The sequence below is a fragment of the Plectropomus leopardus genome, chromosome 6 (genome assembly GCF_008729295.1).
Source record: "Plectropomus leopardus isolate mb chromosome 6, YSFRI_Pleo_2.0, whole genome shotgun sequence".
Lineage (NCBI taxonomy): Eukaryota > Metazoa > Chordata > Actinopteri > Perciformes > Serranidae > Plectropomus > Plectropomus leopardus.
The window spans coordinates 32,641,543-32,657,474 of NC_056468.1; the positions used below are offsets into that span (position 1 = coordinate 32,641,543).

Consider the following 15,932-nt stretch of genomic DNA (forward strand, 5'->3'; position numbering starts at 1 on the left):
CAAAACATTTACGCTCTGCTGATGTATTCCAGAGTAAGTGGCATTATACGCATCGTCTTTCTCTTGGCTGCTTGCCGTCTGCCTGCGCTGATTGTCCCACAAACTGCGTGAAATTAATGAAAAAGTGATGAGAAAATTAGCAAAAAAAATTAGTTTTAAACGAGGGGAGAATTTTTATAAAATTATCCCCAAAAATATAGAAAAATGTTTAGAAAATTATATTTGTAATATTAATGATTTAATATTTAAAATTATGTGTCTGAACAAATATAATGCAATACATAAAATAAATTTGTAGATATTTTTTCATTTGGGGGTCAAATTTTTGAAACTTTTTTACCAAGTTTTTGCAAATTGTGGAGCCATGTCTTGTTGAGTTTCTCGTTTCATTCTTCCCATGTTTTTTTTTTTTTTTTTTAAAGAAATCAGACTAATTTCTTAGGTTTAAAGGGTTAAATTTACTTACTTTATCAGCTCCAAATAATGACCTCAGCACTGCAGTAGGCTCACATGACTCCAGTATTGAAGTGAAGCCGTTATTGTCACAGCCCTGGGGAGCTTTGAGTGTGTGAACGCAGCCAGAAATTACAACCACAACACAGAATGATCTAAACAAGATGAAACCAAGAGGAGGAAATCTAAAAATGAAATAAATCCAAAGTTTTCCACCAGGCAGTCGATTTAAGCGAGCTTTCGGGTTGTATGTGATTAAATATTCCATTATGAAGCCATCTGTCTGTCATGACTGTATTCACACCTTCTGTTGGTTTTTATCCTCCTCAAACATGTAATTTGCTCCAAGCATACAGTGAAACCAGTAATGGGAAATTAAAGCCATGGCAACCACCACTTAACTACTAATTTTCATGTAATTAATTTCCGAACAGATCCTCTTCAGCTGCCTCCCACACATCAGAGAGGTTTTAAGTGTCTGTGATAGAGGCAGATTTCACAAATGTAATATTTTCCAATATTCTCCCACTAAATTATATTCCTTTCAGTGGCTGCTTGTAAATTTAATAAAAGCAGCTAGACACAAAATGAATGATGCTACCTGTCACTTACTGTAGCTGCAGATCTCCATCAAACATTCGACACATGACATTAATTCCCTGCACCATAATTTACTGCAGAAAGTCAAAGAGACATTTTAAATTCAGAGTGACTTTGTGGCCTGTTTCTTTCTTGATTTAAGTGTCAGTTTAAATCAAGAAAGTTTGACTTTGGTCACGGTATTCGGTTGTCATCTAAAAAGTTATTTATGCACACCAGTTACAGTTAAGCAGTTGTTGGCAGTGAACTTTCAGACTGCTTTCAACTGTGCTCCTGAAAGGTTTTGATATTTTTCATCTGCATCAAAATATATCAATAAAAAACAAGCAGATTGGCTGAAGGCAGATTTTTGGTAGATTATGTCTGCAAATGTGAGAGCTTTCTACAACAATTCCAGATCTACTGTAACAACAGACCCGACTCTGTTATTATTTATTATTTCTATTACTATTTTTCTGTACTATATTATTTATATATTAAATATTTATAAGGCCAAACTTAAGAAGACATTGACTCGTGTTGCCAAAAGATGTTGCACATCTACAATCTGTCGTTAATATTAAGTGGATGTCACTGTCGGCCCGACCCCGAACTGTTCGAGAGACAGAAGGCCGGTGTCAATTAACCCTCAAGTTTAATAATAACATGAAATAAAATAAATATAAATAATAAAAATAAATATATATATATATATATATATATATATATATATATATATATATATATATATATATATGCCAAATGGAAACATGTCAGGTTAAATCCTTTTTAACCTAAAAAAGTTCTTATGCTTGCATGAGGTGGTATTTCAGGCGATATGAAAAAGCCATAAAATTATAAAAATTCAATGGAAACAGTTTTTTTGGTTTCATAGGTCACATGATGCTATGGCTATGCACTTATCGGTAGGAACTGGCTCCCTCAGGCATGATGCAGCATAACTCTTCAAAAGTTGAGCGGATCATCCGAACGTTTTGAATCCACAATTCCTCCGTGAAATCCTCTGTGAAATCGTCTTGCAATTGTGTTTTATTGACATTTCAAAAATATTGCTGAAGTTTTGCGCAAATATGTAATGGAAACACGTCTAGAGCGACAGAATAATAACTTACTTAAAATGCTGTTTTATCGGAAAATGAATCAGAGATATTTTTAACAAGCTTACCCAAAGCACCCGCCCCAAATGTCACTTTAAAGGATGTGTGGTTGACATTTTCTTCAGTTGTAATTGCATTTCTTAATTAGTGTCTGGTTTCAGGAAGTGTATATGTGTGAAAAGGTCAACCTGTGAGAAAAGCTCAGACTGACTTGATTGTGTCTGCTATAGGTGCAAAACTAAAGACCAATATCTGCTGTATGAAAGTAAGACACAAAATTTTAAAGATACAAGATACAGTACATTTTTATTTTTAATACTTTAGAATAAACAGGGTGTTAAAAGCCCACATAGAATAGACCTCACAAATTACGTTTTTGGCCATAACTCAAGAATTCATATGCCAATTATGACAAAATTTCATAAAAATGTCTAATAAGATAAAATGATGAGGTGATGACATTTTATATCCATAAGGTTAACTTCACTGTGACATAATAATGTATTGCAAAACCCTTTTCTGGCCATTATTCAAGACCATAACTCTCATTAACCCATCAGAAGATTTGCCTTCAAAATGTAGTGGAGTTGAGGATAAAATGGAAATAAATCCCCGCTAACACACAAGTGTAAATCCAGCCTAAGAGCGTGACAAATACATTTTGATATTCTATGTGAATATTAAATCTGTAGGGATCAGACATTGTTTCCCCTACATTAGATTTTCATCAATATTCAGCACAAGTTGGCAGCTGAAGGCGGGCGTTTATTCACGCCAACAGTGATAATAAACTGCAGGGTGTTAGAGGTGAATGTAAACAGCTCGGCCGAAAATAAGACCTTCAGCGGAGCGTGTCCAAAAGCCAAGTTAGTCTGTGAAGACAAATGTTGTGAGTGATTTCCTCAGCTGTCCATCAGTTACTGTGGTTAAAGCGTTTGTGTGAAGTGTGTTTAAAGCACGTTGTCTGCAGGTCTTAAAAAAGCTGTAAATGTTATTAATACTGGCTTTCAAAGTCATTAAATTAGCTGAAACCTTCATTTGTGAGGTCTAAAATCTATCTTAAATGTATTTTCAAAAAAGCCTACCATACCTGTCTCCCTCTGCCTCCCCAAATCTGAACTGTCATAACTTTTTTTTTGCATGTCATGTAAAACCTCTTTGTGAGAAAAGCACTATATTCTTGTTCTATCAATTATTTTTGTTATTATTATTATCATTATTTTAAAAAATAACTCATAATGATAAGAAGGGGAAAAACAACACTATTAATTAGAAATAGACACTGGTTTATTTTTATTATTATTATTACTACTGCTATCATTATTATTTCATCAAATTTGGCAATAACGTCCACAACTGCAGCCTGACTCCTGCAGCCGTGGAGGCATCCGACCAGCAGGCGGTAATTCTAGTTAAGGAAAATCCTGAATATTACTGCTCCTCTTCATCAGTTTCTGAAAAGCATCTTGACAGGAGAGTGTTCACCTTCAGACCTTCCTTCCTCTGGAGATCTTTCATATTTTCTGGGTTTTGACATATTCAGCTCGTTGATCTTTTTGTGTTGATGCTCTTAAAAGATAACAAACCATAAGAAACCTTCACGAGCGGCGTCTTCTCTCCTGTGTCTGCTGTCAGCCTCAAAACCTCCCCCTCTCTCTCTTTTAACGTTTTTATCTCTCTCTTTCTGCAGGATCAGTCGGACAAGAGCGACGACGAGTGAGGACAGGACGATATCAACTCTAGCACTTACAACAAAAAGGACAATATCTTCCATCACCGTTGTTCAGGTTCATTTTCTGTATTTTTTATTTTTACTTCATTTGTCCTCTATGTCTGTTTTTAGTGTGTATTGTCGCACCTTCTCCTACCAGCTTGGAAATGTATTACTAATAATCAATAAGCTACAGCAATACCAATCTGCTTATATTCCTGTTTTTAAGACAAATTTTTAGTATATTTTTTAACTCTGTGCTTTAAAAGACGATTTAAATTCTGTATGAAAAAAAGGAAGAAAAAAGATTTGGTCACGCTACACGCGCTTTTGCTTGATTTGTACTCGCTTGCTTGCACTTTTAGAAAATTAAATACTGACATCAAAATAACAATAAAAAAATAAAGTAATAAAAACAAATATATATGTATAGCCAAGGAAATCCAAGTTGGAGAGCCAGTGGTGTTTTGAAAAGAAAAGGCAATCAAGTTTTTAATTTTCTGGATTCATAGTTTCACCTCGTGCAGTGCCAAATGTTAGAGATCGTTTGCTAAGCCCCTCCCCCCGACCAGCGGTTAACCAATCATTGCCTAGCAACCGTAACTAGAGATGCTAAGAGTTTGGAGGATGGTGCCTTTCCAAAACCAACATAAGAGAGCAAAAAACACCACAATAAACATGAAAACATACAGTTTAAAAGTTTGTAAACGAAGGGTCGACTGATGGTGTTTTTTCAGGGCCGATACTGATACCGATTATTAGTTCTTGATGAGAGCAGAAACCAATATTTGGAGCTGATATACATTTATGTCTGTAATCGCCAAATGTGAACCAAGCATTCAAACAGGTTAAGATTAGAACAGAATAATCTCTGTAAACAGATATCTGCATATGTATGCATCATCACTCACAGAGTTCAGTCCGAGCAGTGCTGACCAATCAAATTTGAGCAGACTTTGGTTTCTAGTCCACGTGGAACGCAAAGCATTGTCCGAAATGGACCTGGGAGCCCATCAGCTGTCGTCTGACGATATCACCTGTTACATGTTCTCATTTATCTGCACTCATATGCAGATATCTGTTTACAGACATGAGCCGAAATATCATTCAGGCGTTTCTCAGGCTGCTAATCAAACTGTAAACTGTGATTAGTGCACGAGAGGAAGGCTCGAAAATCTGCTGACTACACTGGAAGAGAAAAGAATAACAGTCTGAATATTACATTTTTCCATATCGTGCTTGTAAAACTTTGAAGACTGTTTCGCTGTCTAGTGCTACAAAACAGTGAAGTTTCTTTATTTCTATGTTTTCTGTCGACCGTTAGCCGGTGACGATGCTAACATTTTTGCCTTAGACATTTTAGCCTCAGCTTGTCTTTTAGCATGTTATCACTCTAAGTGCATATGTAAGACTCCTTTTATAAGAGTCTCAGTTTCAAACAAGTCAGCTGGAAACCTTTTTTTTGTTTTAGCCAACTTGCAAAACTTAATCGTGACTTTAATTAGCTCGCTATACCTACAGCTGATCAAATCTGCCAGCGTCAGTAGCCATTTCAGCTAAATTGACGGTCACCAGCTAGAAATGAGAAGTACCTCTTTTGCATAATGTAAAATTTTTACATATCTTTTGTTATTTTTTTTAAAAATGCCAAGAATTTTGACATTAAAAGTGCCACCTTTTTCATTAAAAACTACAAGAATAGCAACAGCTGTAACTACGAGGGGCTAAGTGGACACTCGATTATGAATTATCATGAAGCATTTCTTAAGTCTGTTCAGCCATTAAGTGCTTATCAAAAGATTCTTGTGGAAAATAAATTTGCTAAAAACATTTTTAAGTCAACTAGAAAGTTTTTTCAGCCAACTCACATGGCTGAAGTCAACTAAATTAGCTAGCTGATAAAATCTGCCAGTGACTGCGATTATTTCAACAAAATTAACAAATAAGAAACCACAACCCATTTGTTTGTTTACCTTCATCTGAAATATGGAAGCTAATTATTAAAAACGCGCTTACATTTTTTCAGTAAATCTGACATTTTTATTAAAAAAAAGAATAGAAAGCTCTACAGACAAAGCAACTTTAGCTACGAGGGGCGGGGCTTAGCGAACACTTTTTAGAGTGAACTATTTCTTAAATCTATATTTAATAAAAATTTTAGCCAACACAACAAAATGTCACTTGTTGCTTGACAAGTTCAATATTATTTTGAGGTGGCCATTAATGCTGAATGCTTTTTTTTTTTTTAATGTTTTCATGAAAAAGAATTGTAACCTTACATTACGTAGGCGGCACATTATTTAGGTAAGTCCACGTGTTTCATGTACCCTTTTCCTCTGATGCTTTCAGGTTGTGTCAGAGTAGAAGTTTTTGACTTTGTTGTGATGATTTTGAAAGGTCTTGTTTTGTTGAGTTAAACCAGCATCTGTCATAGCTAAATGTAGCTTTTAAAGCGTTTGGAAAACATGTCGCAAACAGACTGTAAAGAGCAAAGTCTTAGCTGGATTTATACGGACTTTTAAAGACTTTAAATGACGGAAAATACACAAAACAGTATTACAAATTTTGATTTGAATGACACAGTGAATATAACAGTATATTTTGATTTATTTGGATTGAAGTGTTTGTGTTCCTGTGTTAGTTTTGAGCCCTCATTTTATCGGTTTAAGTATGTTGTTTGTAGCATGAAATCTTTTGGCAATATACTGTGTACATGCAGATATACATCATTTTTTGTTTGTGTAACATGTGCTTGCCGACTCTCCATAAGTGTGACTTAATCTTTGCTTTCTTTGCACAGTGTCTTTGTGGTTGTATCTCATAGCCCAGGGCAAATAAAATCTCACCGATTTTCAGCACAAAAAAAAAGGTTTCTTGTATAATTGTTTGCTGGAAACCATTTTCGCCATCTTTAGTGTGCACGTGTAACAGATTTTGCTGTTCACGCTGCAGCGTTTACGCTTAAAGGCTTTTCGAATGATTGGTCGTTGTTTGTACAAACTAGTACGCCTGTTATCAGACATCTGGAGACCCTTTTGTATGTTTGATAAAACCCTCTGATTTAGGAATGTCAGGCCAAATGTTTATATTTCTTCAGATTATATCTTGAGGATCTATGAAACAACAACCCTTGTTAAATTAATTTGTTTGTTTTTGGAATTTTCCTTCAAATTTTGACTCTTTTTACTTAACCACACAACCAAAACTTTATTTTTAGTCTAATTTTAGAAACTCATAATTGTATACAAAAGTATAAAACATCATCATACATAACAGTTTATTGTTTATAAAGAAATAATCTGCTTTTATCCAAATTAAATATGTAACTTTAAACAAAAATGGAATAAAACTGAAACTATGATTTTCAGAAACTACCTTACATTTAGAGTTTTTTTGTATTTTAGATCTTAATCGTACAAACAGTTAAATAAGCACCTAAGTACGCCAGATATCAGACATCTGGAGACACTTTTGTATGTTTGATAAAACTTTCTTATTATTTTCTTATTTTTGGGGGTAATATATTTTAAGGATCTAAGAAATAGCTCCATTATTAATTAAAAAATCTTCTGCAGCTCTGTGGGCCTGTAATGATCATTACTGATCAATGCAGAGTTTTTTATAGACTTGTTTTTTCTCTTGACCCGAAGTTTAGTTTTCGGGTTTCGAGTTCCACGTTATACTGTCATTTCTGAGAGAAGAGTCTGGTAAACAACCTGACAGGAGAGGCAGAACGAGCGAGAGCAAAGGCATGATGGCCACGTAAAATTATTTCATCTGGGATTCTCTGTGTTGTTACTCTGCTTGAGGCAAATGGTGACCAGGATGGAGAGTGTGTGAGGTAAACTGCGGCCCGCTCTTCCGTGCATGGGAAAAGCTTCTTCACAACTGTAACAAATATTTTACTACTGCTGCTGCTGCTGCCGCCTAATCTTTGTTTTTTTAATGAGCAACAGAGGCAGAAGAGAATACAAATTAGTTTTCTCTCTAAAGTCAGCAGGTCAGGAGTTGTGCATTTGCAAAACATGAATAACTGAAGCTGCAAATTCTAGTTTTACCCAAAAATGCCTTTTGCAAGACAGATTTTTACATTTATAAGCAGAATAAGATTGTGCTCTTTCAGCTGGTTCTTCCTAATTAACCTGAGCACATGTACGGTGAATTTTAGTGATTTATCTGACATGTTTTGAGTTTTTAATACAGTTTAATCTGCTCACATATTGTCACTGGGACTGACATTAAATTCAGTTTTTTTAACAAATTTCTCATTGATATGTAGAAGAAAAAGTTGTCTTCTTGAATTAATAATTAGTGCGCACAAATAACTAATCAAAGGGGATAAAGCAGCTTTTTTGTATCAGGCTCCATAATGAGGGTAATGACTCACAATTAGTGTGGTTTCATTTCAGTTTCCTGTGAATAATTTTGCAACAGTGATCATTTAAAGTTTCATGTAATTTATTAGAAATCCAGAATCTTTCTTTGGGAGAGAGTTCACCCAAAAAATAAATTCAGTCATTATGTACTCAACCTCATTCAGATGGAAAGTCAGGTGAAGTTTTATAGATGAAGTCGCACAGTGTATACCGGCTTTACACACTGGACCTTTGAATTGTGCTGTTACTCCTGTATGCAATGTTTGTTTAATTTTAACTTCGAAACCTCTGTTTTTATTGATTTTTCGGCCGTTCAGGAGACACCTGTCTACAGACAGCTTCATACTGTATTCAGTGTCTATATCAAGCAGCAAAGACACTGGAGGGCAGAAGACGAACCGTCGTACTGTACAGCTGGCCGGATCCTCACACTCCGCAGCACATCAAAACAGCTTAACTTTTGTATTCCTGCCATTTTAAACAGAGCTTGACTAAGCCAATTCCCCCTGAAGAATGACCATCAGTCGCCCCCTCCTTTTTCATCTCCCGCTTTGAAGTGCCGAGCTGTTGGGACAGACTTGAGCCCAGGAAGAGAGGGGCAAATTGGATGTTAATCCCAGTCTGAGTGCCAGAGATGTCAGCCGGAAAAAGTCAGGTGCCAGTGCGATTTGCGCTATTCCTCTGTAGCTTTTGTCCTCCATCGCCGCATTCTCCAAGCAGCAGATGCAGGTCCCTCCAGTCGCAAACTGATTCGGGGAATTTTCCTTCCAAATGGCTCATGAATGGTGATCTGAAAGGGCCAGGTGCCCTCTATTATCAGAGATTAGTGATGTAACGCGTCCACATTCAAGGCGGGAAACGGGTCTGATCGATGCTAACTCTTGCACAGCTTAAAAGGAGGAGCGGGAAAAGGCTTTGTCTGCCCTCAGATTCCCGGTTCACTATCAGTTTAACGCATGATCGAGGAAAAGCTCATTTTTCTTTGCAGCATTGAGTCCTTTTAAGATGAAAGCAGTGGAGGAATGTAACTAAGTACATTTACTCAATTACAAGTTTTAAGGGTAGTTGTAATGTAGTTGATTTTTTTTGTGTGTGTCACTTTTTTATTCTACTCCACTACGACTCAGAGAGAAATATTGTGCTTTTTACTCCACTACAGTCGTTGGACGACTTAGTACATTACAAATTACTAACTTTATTTATAAAGAACCTTTAAAAACAGAGTTTACAAAGTTTTCTAAAAAAACAAAGCAAAGCAGAAATGAATACAAAAACGGTGATACAGCATCAGGAAGCTATATTGAACACCATCGAGAAGAACTAGGGTAGATTTAGGACCAAATTAAAGCCAGAGGACAAATAATGCAGGATGCATAATGCAAAGAGACAAGACCAAAATCAATAACAGAGACAATAAAAGCAATCAAACATGCTGATTTACTGAATGGCAACCATTCTGATAACTCTTCAGTCTTTCATGGACTCTTTGATGGACAAAACAAACATTGTAAAGGTGTCTCTCTGGGATGTGGGTAATTTTGACTGCATTTCTCAGTATGTACTCAGTTTTTACAAACCTAACAATCAATCGATTAGTTTGTTTTTGATGAGAGAGGAGACGGTGGTGCAAAAAGGGGGAGGGTTGTGAAATAAGTTAATTGAAATAAGTAAATTGATTTTGTTTGAGCTGAAGGGCATACAACTTTAATTTGGCTGTATGTTGTATTTTTTCTTTTGATTGTCAAAATTACACCATTTATCATAGAAACTGTAAATATATAGATAGATATATATATATAGTTGCATTTTCCAATTTCTGAAAGTCCTTGAACACATTATGTGCTAAGAATACTTCTGTTAGAAAAAACACAGCACTCTAATCTGAGTTTAAAATTGTGTTATTTCATCAAAATTGTTTTATTCTAAATGCTAAGTTTAAAATGATGCCTCCAATTTCACTATTAAACATCAAAAAGTAAGTTTTATGGTGGAGAGAGGGTAAAGCGTAATTAAATAAAAGCCCATATATTAATTCCCTTTGTAAGGGAGTAAGGCAACAAGAAAAGCACTATACCCCCCCCCCCCCCACACATATAAAGTTATTTATTTACTTCTCCCTCTACTATGGTACAAGTCACACTACAGCTCCACCTGCTGGCAGCAGAAATAAAGTGTGGCTAATAAGGTGCTTTGAGTGAGTAATTTAGAAATTAATATAACAATTGAATAATGCTTGGCATAAAACATTTTAAGTGGCTGTAAAATAGTCTTTAAATAGTGTTTACATGCTCACAATGCCAAGTGCTATGTGGGGAAACAGCAGTGCGCATGCGCAGCCGTTGGTCGCCAGCTGGTGTTGCGCAGCCGCAACTCGATCAGCTGTTTGCCGGTTCTCTTTGAGTGGAGTTAGCATCAGTCTCCGTGAAGATTGTGGACTATCTTCTACATCGTTAATTAAAAAGTCTGCTTTTTAAGGAAACGTTGAGATAAAATAGCTAGGAGCCCACCAGCCGCGCGACATCGTTTTAAACCACACCTGTAGTAAACAAAGTAAGATTTAACGAGGAGTCATTGTCGAGTATCAACGGCTAACGGCTAACGTTAGCTGTCAGAGAAGAGCTGTTTTTGCTTCCAGTTTGTCATTTTTTCGTTGCGGACGGTAAGGTTAACGAGAATTACTTAAGTGGAGACTTTCGGGAGTTTATGCCTTTTTTTCTGAGACCAATGTCAAACATGAAAGCAGCATTACAACGCGGTAAAGTTGGACAAAAGGCTAACCAAACTGACGGGACTTACAAAGGAGGAACAGACGGCAGTCTGAGGGGAACAGGTGTGTACAGGTGTGTACAGGTGTGATTATCACCCGTGTTTAAACTGTGTGAGAAATGTGAAATAGCGCACATATGTAATACCATTATGTCAAAATTGTAAAACTAGATAGTGTTTTGAATTTGTCTGTGTCCAAAATTCATCTTAAAACACCACCGACACACACAGCAACTTAAATAAAGCGATATTTGGTATCCAGACTAGTATGCAATGTTTCCTCAAGTTATTTAACACATTAAAACGGGCTGTAAAAAAGTCCAAACGTACCTCACTATTTGAAATATCAGTCGGCTAATAAACTAGCATAGGTCTGTTAGCCTTCACCCTCAACCACCAAACATATTAATTAATGAATTAATATGTATATGTATCTTATTTCGTTTATTTATTATTAATATTATTATTTTATTATTAACTGTTACTTAAAATTAAATAAAAATGACTTGTGTGTGTACAAATCAACGTCCAATCAGGTGTTTTAGTGACAGAAGAAGACCCGCCTCCTTACCTGGCTATAATGAAATGTATTGTTTACAAAAGTTATCATTTAAGTGTGAAACTAGCTGTTAGTATATTTTGATTGGCCACGTTAATGCGAAATCTGATTATCACCACAATTTAGTTAGATTAGTTAGATCTTTTTTTTCGAACATGACAAATAAAATAAGACAGCAAATACATATATAAGCAAGAAAAAAACAATGGAGTAAACAAACAGAAGTATTTCATTTTCAAACAGTAGAAGGAGGAAATTAATACTTTTCAAATCCCAAATCCTTCCTCCATTTTTTAGTTGTTTAGCGATGCTGTTCTTAAGTTTTGAAGATTCTTGATATTTTCTTGAACTATATGCACTGGAAATGTATGCACTTCAGTCCTGGCCAACAAGATTGTAAAATCGATTTTCAGTATTGTTGTTAATGACCTTAACTGGTTTAAAAGTAGCTTTCTGTTGTAAAAGTCATGTGTGTTTACAGTTTATTCAAAAATACTACACTATAGGTATTCTGTTTTCCTCTCAGAGTAATTTTAACAAAACAAAGTCTTGCTCTTTTTTTTTTTTTAAAGCAGATGATAAGGAATTTTGTACGTCACATTTCCGTGCAAATGTGTTTTCAAAGAGCTAAAATAACAAGAGGAATTCAATATGCTTTTCCTCATAGCTGCACAATGAAAGGCAATATTCCATCTTGCACAGAGTAATGAATGTATTCAAAGAAAACAAATCAGTAATTTTCCAGAATTAGAAAATTGATGGTTATGAATGCAATTTCATGTCTGATACAATAATAACAGCATGGACCTAAATTAGAAAGGATGCTGTACAAAGGAAATGCAAAGTGAAAAACAACGTTTTATTGTATTCCCTCTCAATAGAATTTTTGGCATAGTGGAAGTGATTATGTGAATAAAAATGGGAGACAACAGTGTTGCTGTGTCCTCAGGCAGGCGTGTTTTGTCATCAGATGAACCTCTCATCGGAGCTGGAATCAGTCACACTGACAGCAGTTGAGTAATATGGAAGATAATTTGCATCGATAAACAAACAGATTTCATAACATCTATAAACTGTCACTTCATATGAGCCCAGGAACAAATCCTCTGCTGAAAAGCATTTCCCCAGTCTGCTCCTCTGAGTCAGAAAACAATGTTTCTTTTAACACAGTTTTGCATGAGAAGACATGCATAGTTACCGATGATAATTTAGTCGAAATATTAGCTGGGTTATTTATTTGTTCTGAAGAGCTCCAAAACAAACAGACAGATAAATAAACATTTAGTTTTTCTAGCTTCATTTTTTCAAAATGAAGTCGCAGCAGCCCCATACATGTTTGTAGGATTTTTGGATGTTTCTAAGATTTAAGGATAGTTCTAGGATTATAGGACATTTCATAGACTTTAGAACATTTCTAGAATTTTATGCCATTTCTGTAATTGTACGATTTTTCTAGAATTTTAGGACGTTTCTGGACATTTCTTAGCCTATACACAAAGTGTTTACTGAAGTTCCCAGAGTCATGCATTCAAAGCTTTAGGCATATAAACCCAGTCTGGGGCCCAGAGGCAGTTGACCCTCCTGTTCCTCCTACTCTCTCTGCCTTGTTTACCTGTCACTGACACGTAGCATCAGGTGAGCACAGCCGATGACACATTACAGCTTGAAAAAGAGCCATATTTTTTACTTTTATTTCTTTGGATGAAAGTGTAAATCAGCTCCATCAGATTGTCAGTTTGACCCTCACTGCAAATCTTTTTTGCTTTCCTAAACTTGAATAACCCAATCTAAAGCGAACCCTATGCAGGTAGTGATTCATTGGTGTGACAGTGATTGTGTGTCTGAGAATTGATGAGCAGTGAAGGTGAAGCTGGCAGCTGCTCTGCAGGTTTATCAAGGACTGTGAAACAAAGTGTGTCTCCTCGCAGCTGTCAGGTGTTGTCACATTTGCATTGAAATAATTAACGAAAACCTGAAAATTAAGTGTTTTTGGTGTGTTTAGTTTAAAAAATTAATGGTAGACCTAATAATATTATTTCAGAAATCAGCACACATCATTCCAGCCCTAAAAACGGACGGAGATAATAGGGCTGATAATAGACCATTCTGGGTCTGCCTTACTGGTCTGACTTACAACAGCACGGGCTCACGTTCTCATTTTACCAAAAGCAGATGAGCTGATCACTGCAATGTTGAATTTGTGTCTTTTTATCACCAATTATGGTTAATGAATTGATCTGTCATGTTGTCTGAAGCTGTGGATTAGTCACAGACATACGAAATTTATGTTGTTGTCTCATTCTCTGCCGGTTTCTGTAAAAAAAAAAAAAGCTAATTTTCCCCAACTTTTTGTATGAGATATTTTTTTTCATGAAAATACACAAATTAAATTAATCTGTACTTACTACACCTCAGCCTTTCATACCCTTAGGTAATGAAAAACAAACAAAAAGTAATTATCGGTATCTTATCGGCCACAAGAAGCTGGAAATTATCACTTTATCATTATTGGTAGAAATAATCATTATTGTGCATCACTGGTTATGATATCCTCATATTTCACTTCTAAGTCAAAGGGAACCTTTTAAACTTGACAGATATAGTGATTTGATGTATCATGATAAATATCGAAATCGACTGATATGAAAAAAATTATCGTGATAAGACTTTTTTCCACATCGCCCAGCCTACTTTTTAGTGTTAAAATTCATATCTATTCCTTTGTTTATGCCTAGTTTCTATACTACCTTGGCATTTTGGAAATCCTGATACTGCAGTTTCTCTAATTGCCCTTTGAGGCTGACTCCACAGCAGAGTAAATCCCCTTAGACCCCCATGTTTTACAGCAGAAATAAACATTTTTACAGCCTAGTACCAAAAAACGGCTGTGGTCTCTATAGCTAATTTGAACATTCATGACAACTGTCTGGTGGTGATTTTTTTTATATAACTCATCCGTTTACAGGCCCAAAGTTACCAATATTTAAGGGCAGGCTGTCTGTCTATAATGTCCTCTGCTTCCTCTCAGATTCATCCCTTGCTCCTCCACAGCTCTAGCCAATTGTCTAAATGTGGTCACTTTTGGCTCCAAAATACCAAGATGGCGACGGCCATAATGCTGAAGTCGAGGCTTTGATATGGGAGTCCATAAACCAATGGGTGACATCGTGGCAGCTATGTCCATTATTTATGCAGTTCATGGCAGAAATGGAAACTTTTGGAAACAGTGTTGCAGACACTCATGTCTGTCTTTATATTCTAATCAGTCCCTCTTGTGTGCGTACTCCCTTGCCATTGCTACGGCTTCCTCCGGTGATAGATAGTTCTCCTCATACCGCTTTAACATGCCGTCGTATTTGCAGTGATCTGTTTTCTGTCACCTTGACTGGCTTATACTCATGTATTGCTTTAATTAACAGGTCCATCATGTCGTAGGTCCCAGCAGAGAAATCTCTGGTCTTATTTTTCCCATTTCAGCAGTATTTTATGTAACTAAGCAACCAATCACAGAGTAGACAATCAGCTTATGTTTTGCAGTGGTTCATGCATGCCCAGTGTACATGAATGATCATGATATGCATTTTCAGGTTTGTTTGTATGGATGGAGGTTATTTCTGAATCTGTGCTTAAATGCTTGGGGACACAGAGATCGTTTTGGTTGAAAAAATTGTTTTAAAACAGAAATGTATTCATGTGGATATGGCCTCAGGCCTGCCACTCATCTCCTAGAGGCAGCACAGAAGGGAAACCCACGAGACACAGATATAAGAAATGACTCTTAAGGGATCTCTCACTTTCTGGTCCGTCTTTGTCTAAGTTCAGGAGTACCACAATCATGACTAAATGGAATAAAAAAGAAAAAAAATCCATTGAATTACTGGTTGTGGCTAGCTGTGATTGTGTGTGTCTGATGTTTGGTTCAGATGATGTTCTCCTGCATGAGATGAACCAATCTGCATGCTTCAAAACCCCCCTCTGTTCTTCTGTGGCTGCATTAACAGCAGGTCTGAGTAAACAGGGGTTTGTCCAGAGTGGGATTTAGCTGAAGACAGGGCTCTAACCCTTTGTTTTCTCATGACTTTCTTTTGGGATTTCTGTCAACATTGGCTTCATGGTATCTGCCTCCTGAGTCCAGAGAGGTTACTTTGACTGTTTACACTTTGTCTGCGTACTTGAGTTTGTACCCACTTTTGTTTTGTTTTTTTTTCAGTTGTTCTGAGGGGGATTCATTTTTGCAGCTTTGTTTACACGCAGTAGACATCGTCCAAACTGTGAATCTGTTGTACTGCATCCATCACGAAACTCTACACCGAGCAAAAGCGGGTTATCTTTCAAAGTTTAATTGGCTTCTGCCAGAACAGAGAATTACC

General features: G+C 36.3%; 1 protein-coding gene across 2 annotated transcripts in view; it reads left to right on the forward strand.

Moving 5' to 3' along the window:
* Positions 1–6,729, forward strand: part of smarca2 (SWI/SNF related, matrix associated, actin dependent regulator of chromatin, subfamily a, member 2) — a 57,383-nt gene extending 50,654 nt beyond the window's left edge. For both annotated transcript variants that reach the window (XM_042489023.1, XM_042489024.1), the window contains exon 34: positions 3,841–6,729. In XM_042489023.1, the coding sequence (XP_042344957.1) occupies positions 3,841–3,870 (30 nt within the window). In that variant the 3' untranslated portion in view covers positions 3,871–6,729. The remainder of the gene's footprint in view (positions 1–3,840) is intronic.
* Positions 6,730–15,932: the final 9,203 nt, after the last annotated feature.